Source organism: Dendropsophus ebraccatus, chromosome 2 (assembly GCF_027789765.1).
Source record: "Dendropsophus ebraccatus isolate aDenEbr1 chromosome 2, aDenEbr1.pat, whole genome shotgun sequence".
In the NCBI taxonomy this organism is placed as follows: Eukaryota; Metazoa; Chordata; class Amphibia; order Anura; family Hylidae; genus Dendropsophus; species Dendropsophus ebraccatus.
Window position 1 is genome coordinate 29,427,672 of NC_091455.1, and position 25,845 is coordinate 29,453,516.

The 25,845-nt window shown below is 43.5% G+C and overlaps 1 protein-coding gene across 7 annotated transcripts in view; it reads right to left on the reverse strand.

The window, feature by feature from the left end:
- The window catches only part of OXR1 (oxidation resistance 1), a 334,109-nt gene that overhangs the window by 49,503 nt on the left and 258,761 nt on the right, over positions 1-25,845 (reverse strand). For 6 of the 7 annotated variants that reach the window (XM_069957201.1, XM_069957204.1, XM_069957202.1 and 3 more), the window contains 4 exons: positions 8,807-8,889; positions 1,598-1,705; positions 825-938; positions 568-720 (listed from right to left, as the gene is read on the reverse strand). In XM_069957201.1, the coding sequence (XP_069813302.1) occupies positions 568-720; positions 825-938; positions 1,598-1,705; positions 8,807-8,889 (458 nt within the window). Of the gene's footprint in view, positions 1-567; positions 721-824; positions 939-1,597; positions 1,706-5,561; positions 5,666-8,806; positions 8,890-25,845 lie in introns of those variants that run through there. The other variant, XM_069957206.1, reaches the window with a different exon arrangement.

Sequence of the window (25,845 nt, forward strand, 5' to 3'; positions counted from 1 at the left end):
ACCAGATTTTAAAAAAAGGTGTGCCAACAAGAGAAGGGGATATATATATATATATATATATATATATATATATATATTTTTTTTTTTTTTTTTTTTTGGAAGTGGTAAATTGCCTTTAATGCTGTTAAAGGAAGCCAGCCACTAGTTTCATGCAGCCCAAACTACAGGCAGCATGAAGCACAGACATGCTTCCTTCATATGTATGTACACTTTGACGTGTTTTAGAGAAACAAGTTGTAAGGTCAGATAGGAACAGGGGTCAGTGGGGTAGTCCCAGGCAAATTATCCAAGCCCCGCTGGCACTGATTGAACGATTTCTCCCTATCTGGGCAAAAGGAAAGATCTAATCAATCAAACCTGTGGAGTAAGGAGAAGCTTTCCATGTATAAGTAGGATTCCTCTGAAACACTGCCGAGAATATATCACTGTACAAAGAAAGCCTTTCCTTGCTGCCTGTCAGATCAGGTAAGAATAGAGGGAAAAAAACCTAAAATTTTTTCTTTTCTTATATACATGTGTCTATTATATTCCCTTTAAGTCAACCTAATATGTTGTACAGAAGCGCACCTTTCCATCAGTAATGTACTTGCAGTTAATCTTCAAAAACTTCTCAGTGAAGGCTTCCTCTTCCTCCGATGTGGAGGACACCACCCTAGACGGCCGGACAGAAGAATAGGCTGGAGAGGATGTGGATTCTTTGTGGCGACTGTGATCATGTTCCTACAATAACATTAGATCCAGTAAGGTTAGTACACACTAGCACACAAAGCTAAAAGGATAAAAACAATTAACTGTGTACTGTATCTGTATACTTCTATACTTACTGCACTTTTCTCAAACTCAACTTCTGAAGAGGTTGGAGACAGAGGACTTATGGGACTGAGCGATGGGGAGCTTTCCACGCTGGACATGTAGTCCGGATCCGGTACATACAAAAGCTTAAAAATGGAGACCAACTTATTACACATGGAAACATCACAATATGGGTCACCAGTTACTCTCTCATGTTGCATAAATAGTGCAGGATACACATAAAATAAAAAATATTGTGGACCTTCAGCTGTTGCAAACAATAGATGTCCTGGGTCCTACTCTTTAACCTTTTCTTTGCTGCAGTGCATCACTAACATGCTGCAGCATAGAAAGGGTAAACAGCAGGAAACCATAACCTTAATTGCTCCTGCTCTGGCGATATTCGTTCCAAGGCTGCTTGCAAGTAGGAGAAATATACGGGACTCTGGTAGGGAGGTCATCAAAGCAGGAGACAACGGGATTGACTACAGGTGGTTAACTATGGTGGTACTTATTACAGGGAGATGTCCTACAGGGGGTATACTACAAGGAAGAATTACCTACATATAATTTATAAGTTACTAGGTGGGGGAGGGGGCAAAGGGGTTACCTACATGGATGCAGACAGTGGGCCCATCAACTATATGTAGGAACAGAGCAAGAATAAATAATTAAGTAAATATTGGGATTTTTTTTCCCGACCAGCCCTACTTATTATTATTAGTTTTATATTGCGGTTCTCATGTTTGATGGTAAACACCATTATACAGGATGACAACTTCCAACAGAATGACATAAAACTTACCTGTCCAGGTACAACCGCTCTGGAAAACAGCTTATTTAGCTGAACTAGTTCATTGGGTGTAGTATCAAACTTCAGAGCAATGCTATTTAAGGAATCTCTGGACTCGACCTGATCGAGGATAAAAATAAAACCAATGTCAGCATCTTACCTTATCACATGTCAGACAGAAGTAAAGTATACCAAAACGGCAGACCCAACCCCCAATACCCCCAACTCAAGGACAGAGGACACTGCAAGTACGACTTTTAAGGGTCAAACTGCGGAAAGACAAAAAGTCAGATATAAGATAGTAGTCAGCAAGAAGCTAAGAAAAAAAAAAAAAAAGTACCCCATGAGCTCAGGCGGCGGGGGGGGTGTGGGGGTGGGGGGGCTATATTTATAGAGGGCGGCTTTGTATCTGTCAAACATGGATTTTTTTGGATAACACGTTAAAGCGTACCTGTCACAAAAAAGTTAGTTTTGGAACGTACTCGCTTTAGTTTTTTTTTGCTTTGTATTTAAGGGCCCTATTCCACCGCACGATTATCGTTAAATCGTTCGAATCTAAACATAATCGTTCGTTTGAATAGCAGTTAACGACTAACGACCGAACGAGAAATCGTTGATCGTTTAATAAGACCTGGACCTATTTTTATTGTTGCTTGTTCACAAATCGTTTGCATTAAATAAGAAGTCCAACGGTTGTTCGCAGTAGTGACGAACGCAATAGCGACGACAAGACGACCGCAAGAATGATCATAAGTAACGATTATCTTTCCATGTAAATGGGCAAACGATTTCAGGTCTTTCGTAATAGCGGTTGTTTGGATCGTTTATCCGAACTATAATCGTCCGGTGGAATAGGGCCCTAAGTCAACGTTATATATACGGCCAAACTGTGCTCCATGCTCTCTGTACCGATATTTGGGCTTTTCTCTCGTCAAAAAATAAAAAAAAGGAGAGAGACCAGACACTGGAAGTCCCCATCCTTTGTGTGCTCACACAAGGATTGACACCTGTTCACTATGCAGGTTATAGATCAACTGAGGGCAATTATCTTAGGCTAATTATATTATTAACTTTTACTAATTATATTATCATCTCTGACCAGGAGACAATGCTTTTTGCTGTGCAACAATTTAGTCAGTATAATGTCACTGTGTGGTTACAGAGGTTAATGTGCTATGTGACAGGAGAGCTGACCATACAACGTAAGCAGCCCCAGGATTCTCTGCTGCTGAATGTGGGGGAACAATAGCTGTACACATGTGCAGTTAAGGGATAGTGGCCTTATATATAACATTGATTTAAAAATAGAAAAAAAGGGATATCGCTAAACTGCTTGTAATCACAACCCCTGTTGGTAATGTCAATAACCCTTTAGAATTTGGAGGGGAGGGGGGGGGGGGGGGGGGGGTTGGGGGGAGACAACTAAGCGGTCCCGTAGATGTGAAATTAAAATGGAGATTAATGTGTCACTGTTATTATAACTTTCATATTCTAATCAGCAGTAGATGTGATATAAAGAAATTTACACTTTTTTTTCTGGACCTGGATTTCTGGTAAGTACAGCTTTGTTTTACAGCAGGATAACAACAAAAAATAATGAATGTATATTGCAAACTTGCTTCATATCACATCTACTGTTGATTAAAATTTTAAAAGTTATAACGACAGTGACTCTGTACCCACAATCTGACCCCCTTAAACTACTTGTACCTTCGGATAGCTGCTTTTAATCCAAGATCTGTCCTGGGGTCCGTTCAGCAGGTGATGTAGTTATTGTCCTAAAAAACAACTTTTACACTTGCAGCCCTGTGTCAAACGGGATATCTGTGCCCTAACTTTGCACCACCCCTCCCTCCCCCCACCCTCTTCATCATTAGGAATGCCACTGGAACATTTTCTACATGCGGAACACTGCACAGGTGTTTTAAAGATCCAGTTCATGTGCCGTACTGACACAGGTGGGGAATGGGAGGCAATCTGCCTGGAGCATTCCTAATGATGAGGAGGGCGGGAGGAGGGACGGAGGGGTGCACAGATACTCCTGTTTGGCACCAGCTGCAAGTTTAAAAAGTAGTTTTTTTAGGACAACTACTGCATCACCTGCCGAACGGACCCCAGGACAGATCTTAGATTAAAAGCAGCTATCTGAAGGTACAAGTGGTTTGGGGGGGGGGGAGGGGGGGGGGGGGTCAGATTGTGGGTACAGAGTCGCTTTAAGTTATTCTCTATCAAGCCTAATAATGGTTTTATCTTATTCTGCCTATAGGGATGGACTCTACGACAAGACATTCTGCCAGTAAGTATATTAGCATGTTTGTTCCTGATTTCAGGTAGTGACTTCCTCCTCGGTATAATAAGTAGGTTGAGTAATGTTAAGCACTATACGATCATTCATACGAAACAATAAGCAATGCAATGACAGAGTTTATTATAAGAGATTAGTGAAGGCAATGCATTGTACAGAACATTACAGAGAGTGTATGACAGTGTGCACCTCCCCCTGCTGCCGGTCACCTGATAACATGACTTTATACCGCACAACCTCATCCTGGCAACGGAGGATAGGAAATTATTGTTCAACTCTTACTAAAATATTATAGCTCTTACATAGATCACCACAGTACTCACAATTCCTGCTACCTGCTCATCTGCCAGCTTTGCTGTGTATACTGAGACAGTGCAAACAGAGCCATCTCACTGATGTTAACAAGGGACTGTATGGGGTTGTGCCGCCATTCTCACATATCTTATTCATAGGCATTGGTATTTGTTGGCAGGGGGTGTAACAGCTACTAGCCCCTTTTTCTTAAAGTGTTTTTTTTTTTTTTAATTAACTGGTGTCAGAAAGTTGTACAGATTTGCAAATTACTTTTATTTAAAAGGGGGTTAACCAGCTAAAATCTGTTTCTTTCAGATCAACTGATTTGTAATTTACTTCTGTTAAAAAAAATCTATTAAGATTAGCTTACTTATTAGCTGCTGTATGTCCTGCAGGAAATGTTTTTTTTATTTTCAGTCTGACATGGTGCTCTCTGCTGCCATCTCTAGCCGAGACAGGAACTCTGTCTCGATTTTCTATGAATTCCAATAGAAAACCTCTACTGCTTTGGACTGTTCCTGTCTCGGGCAGAGAGCACCGTGTCAGACTGAAAATAAAAAAAAAAAACAACATTTCCTGCGTGACATACAGCAGCTAATAAGTTTAGGAAGACTCGATATTTTTTAATAGAAGTAAATTACAAATCTATATAACTTTGACACCAGTTGATTTGAAAGAAAAAATTTTTCGCTGCACAACCCCTTTAAAAAAAAACTCATGTCTTCATGTACTTATCAGCTGCTGTATGTCCAGCAAGAAGTGGTCTAGTATTCTAGAATATATCTGCCCCACAATTCTATACAAAACAACCAAACAAGTTACGGCTGTGCTAACAAGGATCATTTTGTGTTTTACCACCAATTAAAAAAATTGCGCCAAAACCGCGACATGTGAACAAAGGATTTATATGTTCACAGCACAAGGTCACACTATCGCCCGGCACAAGAAGGACGTAAGCCCTGACGAGAGCCCGTGCATGTGAGGGGTGAATTGGTTTTGTTATGCCAACACCAGTCACCTAACTGGTTTCACCCAGACATGAATGGAGAAAGGGAAAATGTAATAGAAATAACTGGAGGGGAAATTTACTCAACATATGAAAGTGGCAGCCAGTGAAACTAGACCCCGACCTCTGTCATGGTTGGTGGCTCAAGGGGTTAAAATTAATTGGCAAACTAAATGTTAATTTGGTATAATAAAATGCCTTTGATTCATCATTCCTGTATCTACCGGATTACCAGATATTGTGGATTATCAAACAACCATAAAGAAACTACTTAATATATTAGAGGAATTTTTTGTTATCTAGTCGCAGTGAAATTTAATATGACATTACAGTTTGTGCCGGATTATCAGATGTTCTGGATTGTCATATACCAGATTAAAGGAATGTTAGTGTAATTTACAGTCAGGCATAGCAGCCCCATCCATTACACTGCTCTCCATGTATGCTTCTCATCCAAGCTGTAAAACAACATGAGGGAGATTTATCAACCATGGTGTAAAGTGAAACCGGCTCAGTTGCCCCTAGCAACCAATCAGATTCCACCTTTCATTTTCCAAAGAGTCTGTGAGGGATGAAAGGTGGAATCTGATTGGTTGCTAGGGGCAACTGAGCATTTTCACTTTACACCATGTTTGATAAATCTCATATTAATTATATATATATATATATATATATATATATATATATATATATATATATATATATATATACTGCCCACATAGCAGGTATTGGAAGCATACTACTTTAGTCTCTCTGTAGTAAACTATCAGCGCCTGGTAATCTGGCAAAGTACTATATCTGTTGTCCAAAACGCCTGATAATCTGGCACGCAATAAAAAGCCGAACCACTTGCCAATTACGAAAGCCAAAAATTACTTGGCAAAACAGCAGCCACGGGGGCACACAGCAAAATCTGCAGCCCGGCCACAGATCCTTTATGAGCAGCAAGTGTGATTATGATATAGGAAGGATATAATTATTATGGTCATTGATCTATCTATTGTAAGGGGGGGGGGGGGGGGGTCAGGCCCTCACAGATCAGACAGTGATGTCAGATCACATATCCATGATTAGCAAACCTTCAGCAAGCAGCAATAGATTACCGGTGGCTGAAGAAGTTGGATACATCCCTATGGAGTCCTGGAAAACATGGATACAGCCATAGGCCATAGACTATATCCATGTTTTCCAGGAACCTTCACTTTTTTTATTACATGTTTTGAGGTTGTGAGATTGTGAGGTAATAAAAAAAAAAAATGGCAATTTGTTTTCCGTTTACTTCAACTTCAAGAGCAATAAATCTTAAATAAGATACTCTAGCAAATATTAAAAGAAAAATATTTAAAATCAACTGGTGCCAGAGATTTGTAATTTACCTCTATTAAAAAAATCCTGTCTTCCAGTACTTATCAGCTGCTGTATGTCCTGCAGGAAGTGGTGTATTCTTTTCAGTCTGACGCAGTGCTCTCTGCTGCCACCTCTGTCCATGTCAGGAAAGGTTTCCTATGGGTATTTACTACTACTTTGGACAGTTCCTGACATGGACAGAGGAGGCAGCAGAGAGCTCTGTGTCAGAATGGAAAAATACACCATTTCCTGCAGGACATAGAAGTACTAGAAGACTGGAGTTTTTTTTTTTTTTTTTTTAAGTAAATTACAAATTTGTATAATTTACTGATTAGTTAAGTTTTTTTTTATTGCTGGAGTACCCCTTTAATAGTTCAGACATATTTTAGTTCGTGATACAGATTATGTTTGTCTTTAGTTTACTTATTTTTTTTGGTGAATTTTGATATTTTTGCCACTTTTTAGCCCCCTTTTTACACTTTGTAATCTGCCTATACAGATCAGTGTAATATGTAATCTAGTGTTAGCAGGCTGTAGTAGATCTGTCAAGGTGGCCATAGAGGTCTCGAGAAAGCTGCTCACAACAACATGGCATCCGTCAGCTCTCTGGGCAGCCGTCAGCTCTCTGACTGTCCAATGACACGGTCTCAGCTTTACAGGCATCTAGATAGAGCTGGCAATGATGCTCGCTCCATGCTGGTTACTGATCGGCGGATGTCAGGCATGGAAAGAGCTTGGCTACTCATCTCCCTATCTCAACAACGCTGCCATTATGTGATTGTACATGATGGAGCAATAAGGGGTTAATAGTCCAGACATTTTGTAAATTTTTACTATGACTTTTTTTTTTTTTTTACTTTTGTTACTATATTCTAGGACCCCCTAGGGCACTAGGGTACAGGTCACAGCAATACATAATATAGGGTCATTTCTGCAATCTACTATTACTGTCTGCCAATCACAGACACCTCCTCGGGACATGCCTTCAGGCACGGTCTACATCACACATGTCTAACTCAGGCCCTCCAGCTGTTACAAAACTACAATTCCCATCATCAGCTAAAGCTTCGGCTGCCAAGGCATGATGGGAATTGTAGTTTTGCAACAGCTGGAGGGCCTGAGTTTCACACCCCTGGTCTACATGTTGATCCAGAATCGGTGTGTAGCTACTGTAAGTCAATGTGGCACATTGAGACTTGCAGAAGATTCCATCCTGGATTGATTTCTGGTAACTTGCAGGTGACCACATTTCATTAGCTGTGATGCAGAGCTATGTGTCACCCTGTAGCCTAACCAGTCTCTAGAACAGGGATCCCTCCGACCCCATTAAAGCATCGGATGTGAACATGTGGCCCCTCTTGCACTGCTCTCTCCATTGACTTCAATAGAAGCTCCTAAGCACGTGGATACGCCATGCATATGGCATAAAATGTCTGGATCCTAAAGGGGTTAATACCCCCTGTTGCATTAGAAAAAAAAATAACGCAGGTTGCAAGCTGTGGTCAGTGATGACTTCTAGGATTCTGTGAATTCTAGGTAAATACAAGACATGTGATGATCCATGTTATAGAGCAGGGGTAGGGAACCTTGGCTCTCCAACTGTTGCAAAACTACAACTCCCATCATGCCTGGACAGCCTTTGGCTGTCCAGGCATGATGGGAGTTGTAGTTTTGCAACAGCTGGAGAGCCAAGGTTCCCTACCCCTTCTATAGAGATATGTCAGGCTACAAAGCACATGCACAGCAAAACAAAGCAGTAATAATGACAATATACATAAGGGTGACAGATCTATTGTAATACATAGGGTACGTCAATCGTCAGACAGAGATTGATGAAATGAAAACCCGGATTCCTCAAAGCTTCACAATTTCCAATTCGGTCTCCCATAGTAACAGAAGAAGAAGCTGACTGCAGCAGGGTTTTGAGGGTCATTTCAAGAACATAGCCTTCAGAAAGGCTCCATTTTCAGGAGCTACCGAGAAAAGGGAGCTAGAATCTTTACAAGCAAGCGTCAGATCAATGACAGTGACCGGGAGGAGGATGCAAGGTTATTCATCCCAAGCAAGGTCAAGGTAGATCTCCATAATTCCCCCTCCGTCAGTGCCGATACATACTCCCTGCACTGGTACTGTATAGCAAACTGGAGCTTATAAGTATATGCTACAATAACAAAAAAAAAAAATCCCAGTATGAGACCAGTGCATGGGCAGAATGCACGCTCCACGGGAGGGGAAGGGATACATTGAAAGTGCATAGGACAAAGCTTACCGTGTACTCCATGGTTCCCTTTGGCTTTTGGAAGGACATTCGCCGCCCATCTTTCTTCTCCAGGGTCTTTTTCTGTCCGGTATCTGAAGGATAGAGAGGAAAGCTACGTGTAAGATTCATGTTCCTCCTTCAGGATTGTCACAGGCTGTTGGGTAGAGCGCGGCAGGCAGACATCTATTTCACCACTTATACAGCCTGCTCTCTGTAACTGGGAGATTCAGTCTTACAGAAACCCAGCTGCCTGCGTGTGTGTGTGTGTGTGTGTGTTTTTTTTTTTTTAACCAATATAAAGTACTGTGACAAGTGTAATACATTAGCATCCGGCAGTGCATCCTATTATCCACTGAAAATGCCCATTACAACACACAAGTTGACAAATAAGTAAGAGACTTTGTAGAAGCAAGAAGGAAAATGTGCAGCCTGCTATTAGAGCTGATGCATCCTTACTATGACCCCGCAGGGATTATTCATTCACTAACCATTATAAAGGGAGGAGGGGGCAAAAAAAAGAACAATTAATAAGTGATCTGTAATGAGTTCTTTGAGGAATAGATCCCCGGGGCGCTATGTCCTCCCCAGAAATGCCCATTCATTTCACATTTACACAACGGACAATGGAAAGATTACAAATATTGTAAATCAAGTGAAAAGTATTTGTAAACAAACCTGGAAACAATGGATCTGATCTGAAGCTGTTCTACTGCAAGTGCTGACAGACCAGCGGATTTCCAGCTGGTGCAAAACTACACTGTCAGGGCATGCTGGGAGTTGTAGTTCCGCAACAACTGGAGAGACACAGGTTAGCAGCAGGTATCAGATTCCAGGACAGGACTACACCCAAACTGGAGACAACAGTAGGGGGAAAGTGGCCATGTTTTTGTAGCACTGGATAACCCCTTTAAGACTACTATGGTGGACTGTTGTACATCTATTGGCAGTTCTGTGTTAGCGAAGACTTCAGAAGAGAAGGTTTTAGGGGTAGTCATTTCAGCCACCTCATAATGAGTCACCAGTGCAACTAGGCGGTAATGGTATGCTGGGCTATATTATCATATATATATATATATATATATATATACACACACACACACACACACGCACACACACACACACACACACACACACTGTGCGGTATAGCTAGAGGTTTAAACAGTAGGCAGAGGGAGGTTGTATAGAGCTCTGGTGAGGCCACATCTGGAATACTGTGTCCAGTTCTGGAGACCTCACCTACAAAAGGATAGTGATAAAATGGAACGGGTCTAAAGGAAAGAAGGGAAAGGGAGGACGTGACTGCAACCTTTACACATGTTAAAGGACTAAATAAGGTTCAGGGAAGTGTTTTTAATAAACAGAATTCAAGTACAAGAGGACACAGTGAGAGGTTAGTTGGGGAAAAGATCAGAAACAACATGAAAAAATATTTTATAAAGAGTTGTGAAAGGATTAGAAAAATGTAGCTACTTTCTTACACAAACTGCACCACACTTGTTCTCAGGTTGTATGTGGTATTACAACTTGGCTCCATTCACTTCCCCTAAACTAAGCTGTAAGACCAAACACAAACTGTGGACAAGAGTGGCGCTGTTTTCAGGAAGAAAGCAGCTACATTTTTCTGATCCTGGACAGCCCCTTTAAGCCAGTGCACGTCTCCTGAAAACCAGCTTATAACTATCTAGTCTTCATGAATTCCTCCCTTTGTGTTTCGTCATCTTCCAGAGCTCCAGCACAGAGGCGACACTGTTCCACTTGTCGGGCAATCCTCAATGCCTCCCTTTCTCTAGGTTAGATACATTGATACACTGCAGCCAGTTCACAGGACTGTCTAGCCTAGATACAGTGGTACCAAACTTCCAGATTATCAGGTCTGTACAAACATTCCCATTTACTGATACTGAAAGTCTATAAACTTTCTATGATATAAGGGTCACTCCTAAGCCCCCCTCCCAAAAGGTGGAACGGTCAGCAACTCTATGAGCGTAAATGAATCCAGCACACAGTATCCCCCCAGCTCTGCCTTATATGCCATCCTGGAATCCATGGGAGCGAATCTCAGCTGCTCTCTGTAAGCGTCACTCATGGCGGAGGATGTCACCGAGCTGCCACCCAGCTAACCGTCCCCAGCAATTGTCTGTGCAGCTGCCTCCTGCCCCCCGTGTGAGATCTGACAGCAATACAGAGACCGTCAGGGAGAACAGTTGTTAGCACAGATAAAATGTAACACCCATTGTCACACAGAGCACCAAGAACATTTTATTTTTACTATAAGCCACATTGGTCCCCGATGTCTCTAGCATCACATGTACTATACTGGGCTATCCATAACCGGTCATCCTGGCATCAACAGGACCACACAGGTGACAGACCAAACAGTGTGCATATCCAGCGGCAGGGGGGGCTTACTGGTTAGGAGATTTTCCTTGACGCAATGGGGTCCTACGGGTATCCTAAGCTTTTAACTATTCTGTATTTTAGAGCCCTATCTGATTGGCAGGCAGAGGGACCAGTTAGTGGCCTGTCAATCATCCTAGCAGAGTGCGCTGACAGGCAGAGAGCCCTGACTAGTCAAGGGCAGTGACTAGTTGCTACCCCTCTCCCGGCCTTGTACCTGGCAGTAAGACACTTTACACGATATTAGGATACCCCGGCAGACGTTGCACATATGCTGCTTTGTTGCAAGAACAGCGCCACCCCTGTCCTCAGGATGTTCCTGGATTATGATTTAGCTTCATTCATTTCAATGAAACCGAAATGCAAAAAGGAGAAAGCAGCCATGTTTTTCTAAGGGCCCTATTACATGGAACAGTAATCGGCCCTATCCGGCCGATTATCGCTTTGTCTAATAAACACAACGATCAGCCGATGACAACGATCGTTGATATAGGTTTGGACCTATATATATATAATTGTGTGACCTTAGCTTTATATATAGGACCTAACCCACATGGACAATATACTAGTGTGTGAACTAGGCCTTATGAGAAGATGCATTGCCTTATATTCATATAATGTTAATTAGAAGCCTTGGAAAGCTGGGTGACAACTCTATGGGGGCTATCTTGGCTACTGAAAACGCAGTTGACTTGAGATGAAAATCAAGGCATAGCAACTGATGGTGTATGGGGGTGTACTCCAACCTGTGGAAGAACTTCCACTGCCTAGGCACTAGGGATGAGTGAATCTCGAGCACGCTCGAATCTGTCCAAACCCAAGTGTGCGACATCTGACTACTAGTGGCTGAGGAAGCTGGATGCAGCCCCAGGGAAAACATGGAAATGCCTATGGCTGTATCCAGGTTTTCCCAGACCCCTTAGGGCTGAATCCAACTTCTTCAGCCACTGGTAATCGAATGCCATACGCTTGAGTTTGGATGAACCCAAGGGTGCTTGAGGTTCACTCATTACTACTAGGCACCCAAAGGCTGATGGGAATTGTACAGCAGGAGAGTTGCTGGTTCATGGATTGGTTACGCCACTGTTCACCGAATAGTAGGGGTTCCACCATGGAGTCCACACTGATCGCTACAATACAGATGCTGCAGCGTGGCTCCAGCCCCTTCCCTTCCAGGATTCTAGGAGTCCCTGCTCTCTGATTTACACCATTAGCTGCTCTATATGGAATTTCCCTTTAAATGAAGGAAAACACTTCCACATCCTAAATGAATGCAGACAAATCTCATGTCTAGATATGTATTTAAACAAATGAATTATGTATTTAATATTAAGGCATCCAGGATGGGATGTATTTCCAAGCCCATAAGGCAATGAGGAGTACTTTCAGGAAATCACATGAAGGTCCTCTCAGAATATCTCTCAGCACGTCATGCATTTTTAATATATACTTGGCGTGGTGCTTGTCTGAGGCTTCCTGAAGGAGCAGTTTGGGTTTCAAGGAGATCAGACGATAATGAAATACACTTATTATCAGGGGAGAAGGGAGCGCACAACACTTACGGGTCAGCAACTTTAAAGGAAAACTTTAGTGTGGGATGTGCACAATTACACTTAATGGCTTCTTCACTTTACTGTAGAGGAGTCTATATAGCGTCCTGGAATACACGCTGAGAACATACAGGCACCAACAAGCAGGGCTCCTCTACACCTACTACACTGGAATCACCACGTCAGTCTCCAAAATAAACATTTACACTGGTGTAGAATAAAGCAGAAGCCTAGGAACATAAACAGAGACTCAACATAAGGCCCAAGTTATCTGCTAGATTACCTTTATTACCAACATAGCCAATCATTTCATCTCAATAACTTTCCTTCGGGCCCTGCTCGACCAGTGGAATAGGACCCGTAGGCTACACATCAGAAGTTATCCAAGTCCTTTATTGTTTACCCTTGCACAGTGAGCTACATGGAGTAGTGGCTGTACCCGGTACTGCAGTCCAGCCCTGGTCAAAGTTGCTATGGCCCTGGTTATGATGATGCTCAATGTATTCTGAAGGAAAATTCCAGACACCTCTCTCTCTCTCTCATTAAAGGTGTTATACAAATATTTGAAGTTATCTCCTGACTGGTGGGGAACCGGCCACCGGGACCTCCATCAATCATAAAGAACAAAGCTTAAAAGGGGTACTCCATTAAAAGTTTTTTTCCAGTAACTGAAACACATTACAAATCCTTCTGTATGTCTCAGCTGCTGTATGTCCTGCAGGAAGTGGTATATTCTCTCCAGTCTGACACCGCACTCTATGCGGCCACCTCTGTCCATGTCAGGAACTGTCCAGAGCAGGAGAGGTTTTCTATGGGGATTTGCTACTGCTCTGCACAGTTCCTGACACGGACAGAGGTGGCAGCAGAGCACTGTGTCACACTGGAAAGAATATACCACTTCCTGCAGGACATACAGCAACTGATAAGTACTAGAAAACTTTTTAAAAAGGAGTAAATTACAAATCTATATAACTTTCTGACACCAGCTGATTTAAAAGAAAAAAAAAATAAGTTTTCCCTAGAGTACATCTTTAATCCTGGAACATTTTTGTGTTCTTGTCCTGAGACCATTAGCAGTGCTGACAGTGTCTGTAAGAAGGACTGCTTATTAACACAGAGAATAGTAACACCCAGTTGCCGATATATTCATCCATTCTCTCTTCAAAGAGGATCTGTCATCTCTCCTAAGTGTCTGTGTACAAAGGAAAGGCTTACATGACAAGCGATCCTTCCTGTGCTTGATGCTACACGCTGTAAAGAGAGGGGGCAACACCAACCTGGTTATACTTAACGTCAGGCGCTGACAAGAGATATAAATACCACTATGTATAACACGACAGCACTTAGCAGGAAGAGCTCTATATCTAACCCCCCAAACCCCTCTAATAGTGGCCAGTGCCAATGTAAAGCATTGGGACTGACACAATGGAATCACTTCTGGAATCCTGACTAAATGCTATGATGGTGGTGGTCGGACACCCCCCTTCTATACAACAATAAGAAAATGATAAAAAAAAGCAGATGCTTAAAAAGTCTCACACACTAAGCGATGCATGGAGTAGATATAGTTCCATGTGACGGTCCAGAGACTAAGTAGGAAATGTGGGGAGGAAGTGGCTGCTTTTGTGGTAGAACAAACGTTAAAGGCGTTGTTCACCAATTTTTTATGATTCGTGATTTACTTCTAATGAAAACTCTCCAATCTTCCAGTACTTATCAGCTGCTGTATGTCCTACAGGAAGTGGTGTATTTTTTCCAGTCTGACACAGTGCTCTCTGCTGCCGTCTCTGTCCATGTCAGGAACTGTCCAGAGCAGTAGCAAATCTCCATAGAAAACCTCTCCTGCTCTCCAGACTGGAAAGAAGAATACACCACTTCCTGTAGGACATACAACAGCTGATAAGTACTGGAAGACTGGAGATTTTTTTTAACAGAAACAAATTACAAATCTCTGATAACAGTTGATTTGAAAGCCATTTTTTGTGAACTACCCCTTTAAGGGATCAGTGTGTGTGTGTGTGTGAGAATCACTCAAATAAAAATAAAAAAATCCATTAAAAAAAGTTTTCTAAACTCTGAGCCTTCTTCCTGCATTTTGAATGGTGCTGAACTGTAATACCACACATAGCCTGAGGATAGGGGTGGCGCTGTTACTGTGCACACAATCCAATATAACCCCGTACAGCCCCTTTAAGTAAGATATTTACAGGAGGCGACTGGTGACCTACACAGAGGATTCTGCTCTGAAAATGCTTCTGATTTGACACGATGCCCACAGAACAAGTGCGGCCACGTGGGACAATAAAGCGCAGACAACTGCCAGCAATAATACAGAAAGAGCACAAATTTCCCAAAGTATTTAAGTCAGCAGCAATTAAATCCATGTAATCTGCTTAAGCGGAGGAAAACTCGGATAACTTCAGCGCTCTAAAGCTGCTGGACGGAGAGAGAGAAACAATCAGGCTTCACTTTCCAGAGTTCTGCAGTATAAAGCGGATTTTCTGTCCTCCGCAGCATCAGACACTAGAGACGAGCACAACGTGACCATACTCAAGTCCGATCGTGCGGCATTTGACTACCAGTGGCTGGAGAAGCTGGATGCAGCCCTAAAGCTGCCTGGAAAACATGGATATAGCCATAGGTTGTATGTATCAGTGTTTTCAAGGACTCCCCAGGGCTGCACCCAACTTCTCCAGCCACCAATAATCAAAGGCTGCACGATCGGACTCGAGCATGGTCACGTTGTGTTTGTCTCTATCAGCCACATATTACCCTCCACATGTACCAGGCTGTATCAGGGCTCCAGACTAAAAGATTTACCTGGGAGCCATTGGCTCCTAACCTGAAAAATTTAGGCGCCAAATAGAATATTTGGTCGCCAACATTTTAAACCATGTAAAATTAATGTTATGTTAAATGGGACTTACTGTGTGCAGAGGCCACGGCAGCCTCCTCCTCCTTTAGATCCTTTCTTTTCTTAGTTTGAAAACGTTCAACATGGAAACTTGCAACTTGACAACCATATCCAGTCTGACTCAGTACTTCAGCTTCACTTGGCTAGCCTTTTAATGAGGCTTACTCTTCTGAACTTGAACTTAAAGGGAACCTGTCGACCCCCGTACCGGGGTGACAGGCTCCCAACCCCCCGTTAGAACCCCCTATACTCACCTCATCTTCACCCCGCTTCTGAAGATGGTCGGGTCCCGGAGATCTCAGCCGCTGCAGCCCGGCGTGCGCTGAGAGATGAGTCCAACGCTCATAGAGAATGACGGGAGAGTCCAGCGCTCCGTCATTCTCTATGAGTGTTGGACTCATCTCTCAGTGTGCGCGTCAGGCTGCAGCGGCTGAGATCTCCGTGACCCGACCATCTTCAGAAGCGGGGTGAAGATGAGGTGAGTATAGGGGGTTCTAACGGGGGTTGGGAGCCTGTCACCCCGTCACCGGGGGAGACAGGTTCCCTTTAAAAGCTTGCAACAGTCTATACATACTGAGCTAGACTTATGACTGCAGCCATAGTGACCCCCCACAAGATGTGTATATAGATAGATATATCTCACCTAGTGACTAATGCAAGTGACCCCCTACAATACAGACACCTGAGGGGCCCTGATAATAATAATTGTGCATATATCTATCTCCCAGTGTCTGCAGCCAGTTTGCCCTACACTTATAGATGGCCCCCTCTACCCCCATTATAGATGCCCCCTCCTCCCCCCCATTATAGATGCCCCCTCTCCCCCCCCATTATAGATGCCCCCCTCTCCCCCCCATTATAGATGCCCCCTCTCCCCCCCCCCCCCTTATAGATGCCCCCTCCCCCCCCCCCTTATAGATGCCCCCTCTCCCCCCCATTATAGATGCCCCCTCTTCTCCCCCCTTATAGATACCCCCTCCCCTTATAGATGCCCCCTCTCCCCCCCCCATTATAGATGCCCCCTCTCCCCCCCCCATTATAGATGCCCCCTCTCCCCCCCCCCCCCCCATTATAGATGCCCCCTCTTCTCCCCCCCTTATAGATGCCCCCCCCCCCTTTCCTCTATGCTAAGCAATATTTAAAAAAAACAAACACACAAACTCACCTGACAACCCGCTCCCCCGGCGATCCTCTTCTTCTTCGGACGCTGTCCCCGGCTGATGCGCGGCTGCCGGGGGTGTCCCGTCCTATCCCCGGCAGCGCGGCGCGTCAGTGAGCTCTCTGTACGCCGGGGCTGTGACTTCTGACACAGGAAGCGTCTCTGACGTGCGCTTCCTGTGCCGGAAGTCAGGGCCCCAGGCAGCTCACTGATGCGCCGCGCTGCCGGGGATAGGACGGGACACCCCCGGCAGCCGCGCATCAGCCGCGCATCTTAAAGAGACAGCGCGTCGCCGCCGGGGCCAGTCACAAATGGCGCCCAGATTAATAAATCTGGGCGCCATTTGCAAAATGTCAGTCGCATTGGCGACCATTTTGGTCGCCATCTGGAGCCCTGTGTATGTCACCGCACCATGGCTCAGGACTGTTCATAGCATGACGCTACATATCCATACATAATGTAAAGGAAATATTTCAGGAGATGTGTGCGGCCTGTCACAGTCCCCCTTGCCTTTTCTTACATCCTCCTTCCTCCTTCATTCACACTGGCAATTCGTATAATGACCAAAAATTTGCAAACTGTAACAATAACTGGAGAATAAACGGCCTTTTAGGAATTCCTTTAGTCTTTGTGCAGAGGGCATCAAGAGCTGTAAATATGGCCATAAGATGCCGCTATGAAGATATGGCTTTAAAGGAGAAGTCCGGCGAGAATTTTTATTAAAGTATTGTTTTTCCCCCCAAAAGTTATACAAACACCAATATACACTTATTATGGGAAATGCTTATAAAGTGCTTTTTCCCTGCACTTACTACTGCGTAAAGGCTTCACTTCCTGGATAACATGGTGATGTCACTTCCTGGATAACATGGTGGTGTCACTTCCTGGATAACATGGTGATGTCACATCCCGACTCCCAGAGCTGTGCGGGCTGTGGCTGCTGGAGAGGATGATGGCAGAGGGATGCTCAGTGTCCCTCCAGTGCCCTGTGTCCCTCAGTGTCCCCCTGCCGTCATCCTCTCCAGCAGCCACAGCCCGCACAGCTCTGGGAGTCGGGTCGTGACATCATTATTTTATCCAGGAAGTGATATCACTATGTTATCCAGGAAGTGACATCACCATGTTATCCAGGAAGTGAAGCCTTGATGCAGTAGTAAGTGCAGGGAAAAAAAGCACTTTATAAACATTTCCTGTAATAAATGTATATTGGGGATTTGTATAACTTTTGGGGGACAATACAATACTTTAAAATTTTCTTCGGACTTCTCCTTTAATGAAGACCTAAATAGTCAAGGGGGAAGCTACCACTCCTCTCCCAGTTGGAGTGCTGAGCAGTGGTTACCTCCCCTTTGGCTATTTAGGTCCTTATTAGCATATTGGTGCCAAAACGAACAGCTCCACAGGGTTCAAGATTGCCACTGTTTTTTATGGCGGCCACATGGTCTCTTTACAAGATACGCAAGATGGATATCAGAGCGATAAGTGACCCCCAAGCAGATCCCAACCCCAATTTTGTGACTTTTTTTTTCCTTACATATAGATGTAGAGTATAAAATATATGGAGATTCTCTAGGACAGATGAAGAGAATGTGAAAAGAAGATCAGAGCCGACAGATTACAAAACCATAGAAAATGGAAAGAGGGACATATGTCTCTGGGATCAAACCATAAAGCGGGATTTATCTGTATGTATGTTATATCATTACGGAGGGCTGTTTCATCTATATAAAGCTTACATCGCTCACATGTAACACATTGCAAATTTTTTTGCCATTTTTAAGGTCTTTACATGATGTCAATGAATGAATCTTTATGTACCCAGAGACAGGAAACCTTTAAAGCTGTATCCCTGCACAGAAATGCAGTAAGAGCTGCATGGACATTGTTAGTGATGTCCATGCAGCCCTTGCCCAAACACCTGATACTTTACCTCTCCCACTCCCAGTCTTCTCTCCTGTGCCGGGACTGGGAAGCTGCAGCGCACAGGAGAGAAGATCAGGAGTGGGAAAAGGTAAGGTATCAGGTGTTTGGGGAATCGTCAGCCACACATCACTATTACATGTAGCGATGCACGGTTGGCTCCTGACAATTTTAGGTCCAAGCCTAAACCAACGACCCGCCGATGACGGTTTCATCTGCTGATCGTTGTCTCTACTACATGGAGCGACAATCGTCCGATTCCCCCATTTTCGCTCCATGTAATTGGACCCTAAGCTTAAAGGGGGTCACTCCAAAATTAAAGGTAGTCAGAATAGGGGATATCTAGCTGATCAGTGTGGGTGTATGTGTGTGTGTGTGTGTGTGTGTGTGTGTGTGTGTGTGTGGTGGGGACTCTCACAGATTGCAAGAATGGGGGTCAAGATAATAGAGTGGTAGTGGGCATGCTCAGCCACAGCCACTTCTGAGCACTGAGCTGTCAGACAGTGGGCGAAGTGGTGGCCAAGCATTTACTTGGGGACAATAGAGGTCAATTATTGTGACCTGTGGAGACCACCAGCTATCTAGTGTGAATAGGTGATAATTCAGCTAAACACATATTTTACCTAAAATAAGGCATTCCTCCATACAATGCAGGGCCGCAGATCAGCAGGATCAGAGCTGTTTGCAGTTCCTTTACAACATGCTAATTTATAAACTGGTAAAACCCCTTTAAAAACAACAATGTTCCAAATCAAGGACGGCAAACAGGATTGAAGGGATAACAACACTATGTACATCAAAACAATGAGATAACTGTATATCAATACAAAGACTAAGGGCCTTATTCCACAGTAACGATAATTGGCCGGATCGGCTCCATTTGGCCCGATTCGGCCGATTATCATTCGGTGAAATAGAGAGAACGATCAGCCGATGATCGTGTCATCAGCTGATTGTTCATTTAGGGCCAGACCTAAAATCATCGTTCCCCCACCGCATCGCTACGGTTGAATAGCTGTGCGCGGCGGGCGACCGACGATTTGAAAGCAGCATCATATATTACCTGCAGGTCTTCTCCGCGCTGTCTTCATTCCTGGGGTCCCACGCGCTTCTGAATCATCTATCTTCCGCCCGGCCATTCAGAAGATAGATGATTCAGAAGCGCGTGGGACCCCAGGAATGAAGACAGCGCGGAGAAGACCTGCAGGTAATGTATTACTGCTGCTGCAAGGACATCGGTAATGATGTCCCTGCAGCCCTCGCTCAACGATCATCGGGCCGTGGAATAGGCCCAGTAAACGAGCAGCGATCTAGCAGATCGCCGCTCGTTTACATTGTTGATCGGGCCCTCCTCGGCCCGTGGAATAGGACCCTTAACCTTATGCACATAAACCTAGAATTGGGTCATGATATCAGAGATACGCTATACTGTACAGATACGGTGGGGCCCTGGCTGACTAGTATAAAGCAGCACGGGCTTTGAATGGTTAAATCTATGGAGGATTACATAACCTTACTTTGTCTCCTTATTAGTTTCTCAACCGAACTCTACATCCCTTTTAGTAAAGATAGAGGACTGAAAAAAGTAAATGTATCCAGTTCCTTAAAAGAAAAAAACTTATATATAAAAATTATAGAAAATAAATATATAAAAAAAATTATATATTAAATAAAATATTATTATTATTATTAATATTAATAATAATAATAATAATAATAATAATAATAATATTAATAATAATAATATAATATACACACATATATATTAGTGCAGTCCTATGTAAAACAGATATGACGACTATGAATTTTGAAGCTGTATACAAGATAGGAATATCAGGCTAGACAACAGTGTCAGGGAGCTGGGGAGCACACAGGAAAAACAAACTGGATGTCTTTTCCCTCGTAATCTCCAGCCATCTGCTTACTACACCGCGCACAGCCGAGCCACCTACTCACTTCAGAAAGAACAACTAAATTTGGACCAGAAATTATAGATCTGAACAGGAAATAATTTAATTCTCGGTAATTAAAAAGGTGTGAAAAAAAAAATAAGTCAATGACTATTCTAAACAGAGCATATACTATGCAGAGAGAGATATAAGCCGCGTGCGGAGGAGGCTGTAATACTTGTAAAGGCTATTGTGTGGTTTTCAGTATACACGGGAGGCTTAGCAAGTGTTACTGCAATCTCTGCCCTAAGGGGGAGGAGAATGTACACATGGAGAGGTGGGAGAGCAGGCATGGAGGGCAGCTCACACAGGTTGTAGATAGGGAGGAATACAGAGACAAGGCAGTTTGTGGGAAAGAATAACATGGGCTGTGTAGAATAAAAGCAGAGCACCCCCAGCAAATTACAGACTCCTGAACACACACAGACCTTCCATTCAAGATGTGTTACTAGAAGGACACCCCAACATGGGAACAATCTAAACCTAGAAATACTTTCTGCTGCCGATACTGCAATGGATTTGTCCAGGGTAGAAACATGACTGTAAAGCAGTATTTCCCCGGCCTGTGGCTCTCTGGGTATTGCTCTCCTCCGCTTTCTGCAGCTGTCAGCTCAAAGAATTAACATTGAGAAACAGTCACACTAAGGCAGGCGGAATTCCGCCAATTTTACTCTGTGTGAAATGGCCCTTACAGCTGTGTAGAGAAGCCCTCATACAGAAAGGGGGTGACAGTGTCACTTTAAACCAAAGGTACCACTTGGTACATCGCTTTAGTTTTTTTTATATGAATAGACCAGCAAAATCGCAGGGAAGCCAATGCGGCTTGGTTCCCAAACACGGTGACGGCCGGCCTGAAGCATCGGGGGCTAGAAGAAGCCCTGTGCGATTAGCTAATTGCAAATGGTCCCTTTTAACATGTTGGACTTGTAAAAACATGTAGAATCCCTTTAAGTGCATTGACTAATACTTTAGTCATAGTAAAAAGAAAAGAAAAAAAAATTACCACGTGGAAACAAAAACAAAAAAACAAAAACTGAACTGTGGGCCCCAAAATCCTTCAGCTGTCGCATTCTGTCAAATATATTCTACTTCAGTAACTGGGAGATAAGAGAATGGCAAAGATATACGGCGACACAGTCCCTGCTCCCATCATGCTGCCCTTTCAAGTATATTTACTGACAGATGCAACTGTCACACAACTTTCCCATACAGACAAAACAACACAACTAGGGGGGGGGGGGGGGGGGGGGGGGGGGGGGGGCAGAGGACATACAGCAGCAGATAAGTTCTGGAAGATTTTTTACATTTTTTAAGATTTATAAATAGAAGTAAAATTACAAATATCTGGCACTTTCTGGTATCAGTTGATTTGAAAGAAAAATTTGTGAACAGACCCTTTAAGTTAAGCCAGTGTTTCTCAGCTTGTGGCTCCACCAGCTGTCGCAAAACTAAAATAATTTTTTTTTTTTTTTAACAAAGAAAACTTTACATAGATATCAGAAACTTTGTCATATATCTTATCAGTCAAAAATGCTTCCTTCTCTCGTTATCGATCACCCCCCCACCGCTAAACTGTCACGTAAAAGAAGATGCAGATAAAAATGTCAAAATTGGCTAAAAAACGTTGCACCCAGATGTTAGCCGAGATGCAATTTAATATTATTATTTTTTTTTATTATGGGAGTCTACGTATGATGGATGTGGTCATAGCTATATGGCGGAGGAGATACACATCGGGGAATCTATCTATGTGGTTTTGCAGCAGGTAGATGGCCGCCGCATGGGGATTGCCATCCTGAACGCTCATGAACATAGGATGAACACTTATTTTAAACATACCAGCACTAAAAATGAAGCAGTGTGTGAACAGGTCCTAGATACAGAGCGGGCATGCTCGAGTCTGATCGTGCGGTGTGTGATTACCAGTGGCTGAAGAAGTTGGATGCAGCCCAAGGAAGTCCTGGAAAACCTGGATATGGCCTATGACTGTATCCATGTTTTCCCAGACTGCCTAGGACTGCATCCAACATCTTCAGCCACCGCTAGTCACACGCTACACACGATCAGAGCATACTGGAGTTCTGCTTATCTATAATCCTTAGTAATGTTCATACATATACAATGGATCCTCCTCCCACCATTGTGTATATAGCAGAGAATTTATGACCCATCATATTAGCACGCTGTGATTTCTTAGTACAGAGATAGTGATCCGAGCACAGGGGACAGGACAAGCTGCTCTTTGTAGGACCGGACCCCTGCGTCAATCTCTGCTACATTTGCAAAACTAAAACTCCCATCATGCCCTGACAGCCGGAGGCTGTCAGGGCATGATGGGAGTTGTGGTTTTGCAACAGCTGGGGGAGTCACAATCAACTGGTACCAGCAAGTGCCAGAGATTTGTAATTTACTTCTATTAAAATATCTCAACTCTTACAGTACTTATCAGCTGCTGTATGCCCTGAAGGAAGTGGTGTATTCTTTCCAGTCTGAAACAGTGCTCTCTGCTGCCACCTCTGTTTATGTCAGGAACTGTCCAGAGCAGGAGAGGTTTTCTTTGGGGATTTGCTACTGATCTGTACACTTGGAGAATGTACACCTGACATGGACAGAGGTGGCAGCAGAGAGCACTGCGTCAGACTGTAAAGAATACACCACTTCCTGCAGGGCATACAGAAGCTGATAAGTAATAGAAGACAAGATATTTTAATAGAAGTAAATTACAAATCTCTGCCACTTGCTGGGACCAGTTCATGTGAAAGAAATGTTTTTGGTGGAGTACCCCTTTAATATCCTCTTTCCACAATTACCAGCATCAGTGACAAAGCGCTGCCTGCACTGATACACTGTAACTAACCATCAGCGCTGAGAAGTTTTCAGCCACAGGCCTCCATACACATTAGAGAAAAGTCAATCAAACCTGTCAATTTGGACAAGATCAACTATACATGGGGGGGCTCTCCTGATAGAAGGATTGGGCATGTTGCATTGTTAATGCCCAATCCTTTTATTCACAGACAGACAGAGGAGTCTGACAGCTGCTCACCCTCCTCTCTGCATTTAGAACACATGAACGCTCAGCCAAGCCGAGCATTCACGTGTATGACGGGATCCAGAGATAACTGTCAGCTTAAAGTGTCACTGTTGAATTTATTTATTTATTTATTTTTTGCAGAAATCAATAGTCGAATAGGCAATTTTAAGAAACTTTGTAATTGGGTTTATTAGGCAAATATGCCATTATCTGCATTCAAAAAGACTTTTCCCAGCCCCCCCCCCCCCCTCCTCTCTCTCATTCACTGCTCATTATCAGGAAATATTGACTCTTTTACATAAGTCGGGCCCTGTGTAACCTATGGAAAGAGGAGGGGGAGGAGGGAGATTAGTCGCCAACAGAGCAGAGAACAAAGGATTACACAGTGGCAGCTGTATGAAAGCTGGTTTTCAGAGGTCAGTGCTGACTTCAGAGGAGATAGCCCGGTGATGTAGCAGTAAATAACTATTTTTTGTCCTGTTTTGGTGCCTCATCTCCCTCCACCCCTCCCCTCTCCATAGAGGGGAGGGGCCGCCCACAGGGGTTCAGAGCGGGGCCACGCGGTGGCCGCGCTCTGAACAGCCGCGGTCCCGGGTGCCGCAGGTAGCCCAGGAACGCTGGTATTAGCGGTCACGGCCCGATCGCCGTGCCTGCTAATTAGATAATCGGATGCAGCTGTCAAAGATGACAGCTGCATCCGATTACCTGATGCAGCCGTTCCCTAGTGTCTAGTGGCGGAGATCGCCCAACCCCCCCCCCCCCCCCGGGACGTTGGCTGGGGTCTGCACCATAATGGCGCTGATCCCGGCTCGGCATTCGGTTGCTTCCGGCAATCGAGTGCCTATCTCATAGATCTATGCTGTATATCTATGCAGCATAGATCGCAATGAGAGATCAGTGTACTTATACTAGAAGCCCTCCAGGGGGAATAACTCTAACCCCAGTGGGAATAACCCTAACCCCAGGGGGGCTTCTAGTATAAGTGTAAAGAAAAAAAAAAAAAAAAAAAAAAGTGTCATTAATAATAAAAAGCCCCCTCCCCTAATAAAAGTTTGAATCACCCCCCTTTCCCCATGTTATAAATAAAAATAAATAAATAAACAAACAAACATGTTTGGTATCACCACGTCCGTAATCGCCCAAACTATTAACTAATCACATTCCTGATCTCGCACGGTAAACGGCGTCAGCGTAAAAAAATCCCAAAGTGCAAAATTGTGCATTTTTGGTCGCATCAAATCCAGAAAAATTGTAATAAAAAGCGATCAAAGAGTTGCATATGCGCAATCAAAGTACCGATAGAAAGAACGCATCATGGCGCAAAAACTGACACCTGACACAGCCCCATAGACCAAAGGATAAAAGCGCTATAAGCCTGGGAATGGAGCGATTTTAAGGAACATATGTTTGTTAAAAATGGTTTCAATTTTTTTTACAAGCCATAAGATACAATATAAAAGTTATACATGTTATATATCGTTGTAATCGTAACAACTTGAGGAACATGCATAACCAGTCAGTTTTACCCCAGGGTGAATACCCCCCAACTAAAAGAAATGCGTTGTTTTTTTTTCAATTTCACCACAAATTGAATTTTTACCTGATTTCGCAGTGTACTTTATGCAAAAATTCCGCCTGTCATTGCAAAGTACAATTAGTGGCGCAAAAAATAAGGGCTCATGTGGGTTTCTAGGTGGAAAAATGCAAGTGCTATGGCCTTTTAAACACAAGGAGAAAAAAATGAAAACGCTAAAATTTTAATTGGCCGGGTCCTCTAAGGGTTAATGTTCTATGGAACGTGTATGGAGACACCTTAAAGGGGACCAGTTACTAGTTTCATGCTGCCCGTGAAGCACTGACACCATCAATGATACAGTCTGAATGGTCTCACCATTTTATATTAAAGAGGATTACAAAAAATAAGCTGTTTTCTTTCCAAAAACAGCGCCACCTCCATCCTCAGGTGGTGTGCGGTATTACTATATTCTTATTGGAATATAGAATACTGAGTATGTGAACACAGCCTGATACAAGATGGCTCATCCACAGAGTATAGGGACACACAGAGACCCCATGGCTGCGACCCTCCCAGGGCGAGAGATTAAATCAGCACAAAATTCACAAG